The sequence below is a fragment of the Fukomys damarensis genome, unplaced genomic scaffold, assembly GCF_012274545.1.
Source record: "Fukomys damarensis isolate Sample0158 unplaced genomic scaffold, DMR_v1.0_HiC HiC_scaffold_19, whole genome shotgun sequence".
Taxonomy (NCBI): Eukaryota; Metazoa; Chordata; class Mammalia; order Rodentia; family Bathyergidae; genus Fukomys; species Fukomys damarensis.
The window spans coordinates 65,447,175-65,449,170 of NW_022900931.1; the positions used below are offsets into that span (position 1 = coordinate 65,447,175).

At 62.1% G+C, this 1,996-nt stretch overlaps 1 protein-coding gene across 1 annotated transcript in view; it reads right to left on the reverse strand.

The window, feature by feature from the left end:
* Kcnc3 (potassium voltage-gated channel subfamily C member 3) overlaps positions 1-1,996 on the reverse strand; it is a gene marked incomplete at its 5' end in the record, with an annotated part of 11,023 nt that overhangs the window by 6,660 nt on the left and 2,367 nt on the right. Inside the window, one exon of the mRNA XM_010640872.1 lies at positions 3-874. Within this exon, the coding sequence (XP_010639174.1) occupies positions 3-874 (872 nt within the window). The remainder of the gene's footprint in view (positions 1-2; positions 875-1,996) is intronic.

The following is a 1,996-nucleotide window of genomic DNA, read 5'->3' on the forward strand; positions in this document are numbered from 1 at the left end:
GCGGGGGTGGGTCGGGCTTGCAGTAGTTGGGCGAGCCAGGCTGGGGGGGCCGGGGGATGTGCTTGTTCTTCTTCTTAGGCAGCTTCTGTTTGGCCATGGCCAGCGAATAGTACATGCCAAAATTGTTGACAATGACAGGAACAGGCATGGCGATGGTCAGCACCCCCGCCAGGGCGCACAGCGCCCCGACCAGCATCCCAGACCACGTCTTGGGGTACATGTCTCCATAGCCCAGGGTCGTCATGGTGACCACAGCCCACCAGAAGCCAATGGGGATGTTCTTGAAGTAGGTGTGGTTGGAGCCCAGGATGTCATCGGGGTCGGCGCCAATGCGCTCGGCATAGTAGATCATGGTGGCAAAGATGAGCACGCCCAGGGCCAGGAAGATGATGAGCAGCAGGAACTCGTTGGTGCTGGCGCGGAGCGTGTGGCCCAGCACCCGCAGCCCCACGAAGTGACGGGTCAGCTTGAAGATGCGCAGGATTCGCACGAAGCGGACGACGCGCAGGAAGCCCAGCACGTCCTTGGCGGCCTTGGAGGACAGGCCGCTGAGCCCCACCTCCAGGTAGAAGGGCAGGATGGCCACGCAGTCGATGATGTTGAGGCTGCTCTTGAGAAACTCCACCTTGTCCGGGCAGAAGGTGATGCGCATGAGAAACTCGAAGGTGAACCAGACCACGCACACGCCTTCCACGTAGGTCAGGAAGGGCTCCGTCTCCACCTCCACGTTGGTGATGTTCTCCGGCGGGGCCCCGGGGATGGGGGAGGCCTGCGTCACAGTCTTGTTGCTGATGTGGATGAAGCCCTCGTGGGTCTCCAGGCAGAAGGTGGTGATGGAGATGAGGATGAAGAACAGCGAGGCGAAGGCCACATACTGCGGGCGGGACGGGAGAGAGAGAACGGTGACCGAGGCGCGGCGTCCCCAACATCAAGCGGGGCCCTTCTCACATCCCCTTCCCAGCCTCCCAGGCCGGACCCTGAGCGATCCAGGTGTCCCAGCCCCTTGGCTCCACCACATCCAGCGTCCTGTGCTGCAGGGACAGAGGCAGCCCAGAGGACCTGGGCCTCACAGAGGGGGCGGAAGGGCCCTGTCTTCTCGGGAACCAGCTCTCTGCTTTCCAGGCCACCTTGCTCCACCGTTCTGTCCTGGGGCTTCCTGGCCAGCTTCGAGGGACAAGCTTCAGGAGAGCCACGGGGGCTAAGGCCACACACCCCCTCAGAAGCCTCAGGCTCGGCTTGGAGTTGAGGAAAGGGGAACGCTCAGGAAGAGCCACTAGGTGGTTAGGAGCAAGAAAGCCCACGTTTAAATCCAGCCTTTGAAGTGCCAGGCTTGGGCAAAGAGGTCAGGCTTCCTGAACCTTAAGATCAAATGAGGGAGTGTACAAAGGGCTTGGCCTGCGGCCCGGAACGCGGTAAGAAGGTCTGAGTGGTTACTGGAGTACCCGGCATCACTTAGTGGGGTCAGTGCCACTGTCGAGGGCCCAGAAGAGGAACAGGCTGGATGAGGACTTTGCCTGGGGAACGCAGGGCAGAGGTGGGACAAAGCGGGAAGTCTGGGGCCAGGAAGTGAAGAAAGGTGGGCTTGGAGGGCTAAGCCGCAAGAAGGGAAGAGGAGAAAAGGAGAAGGGGAGGAGCTTGAGGGGCAGGGACTCGGCCTAAGGGTTAGGTGCGGGAGGAGGAAGGCCAGGGATCAGCTCCTGGGCATGGTCATAGCTTTACGATATTGGGGAGGCTTCCTCGGGGAGGGAAGGGTTCGGGTACTGGGGCGAAGGGGGCTTTAATCAGATGGGGTAGCGAGGAGGGGCTCTGCAGACCAGAGGGAGGGCCAAGGTCGGCGGCACAGATAACCCTGGACCTCGGGATGGGCCCGGGGATCAGCAAGGGCCCTAGGCCACCCTCTTGGTTTCTCTGCAGTGGGTTAAGAGGCAGGAGGCCTCCGCAGAGCGCATGCCCAGTGCTCCCCGCCCCCCTCCGCGCCGGGTGCCCAGCGCAGGCT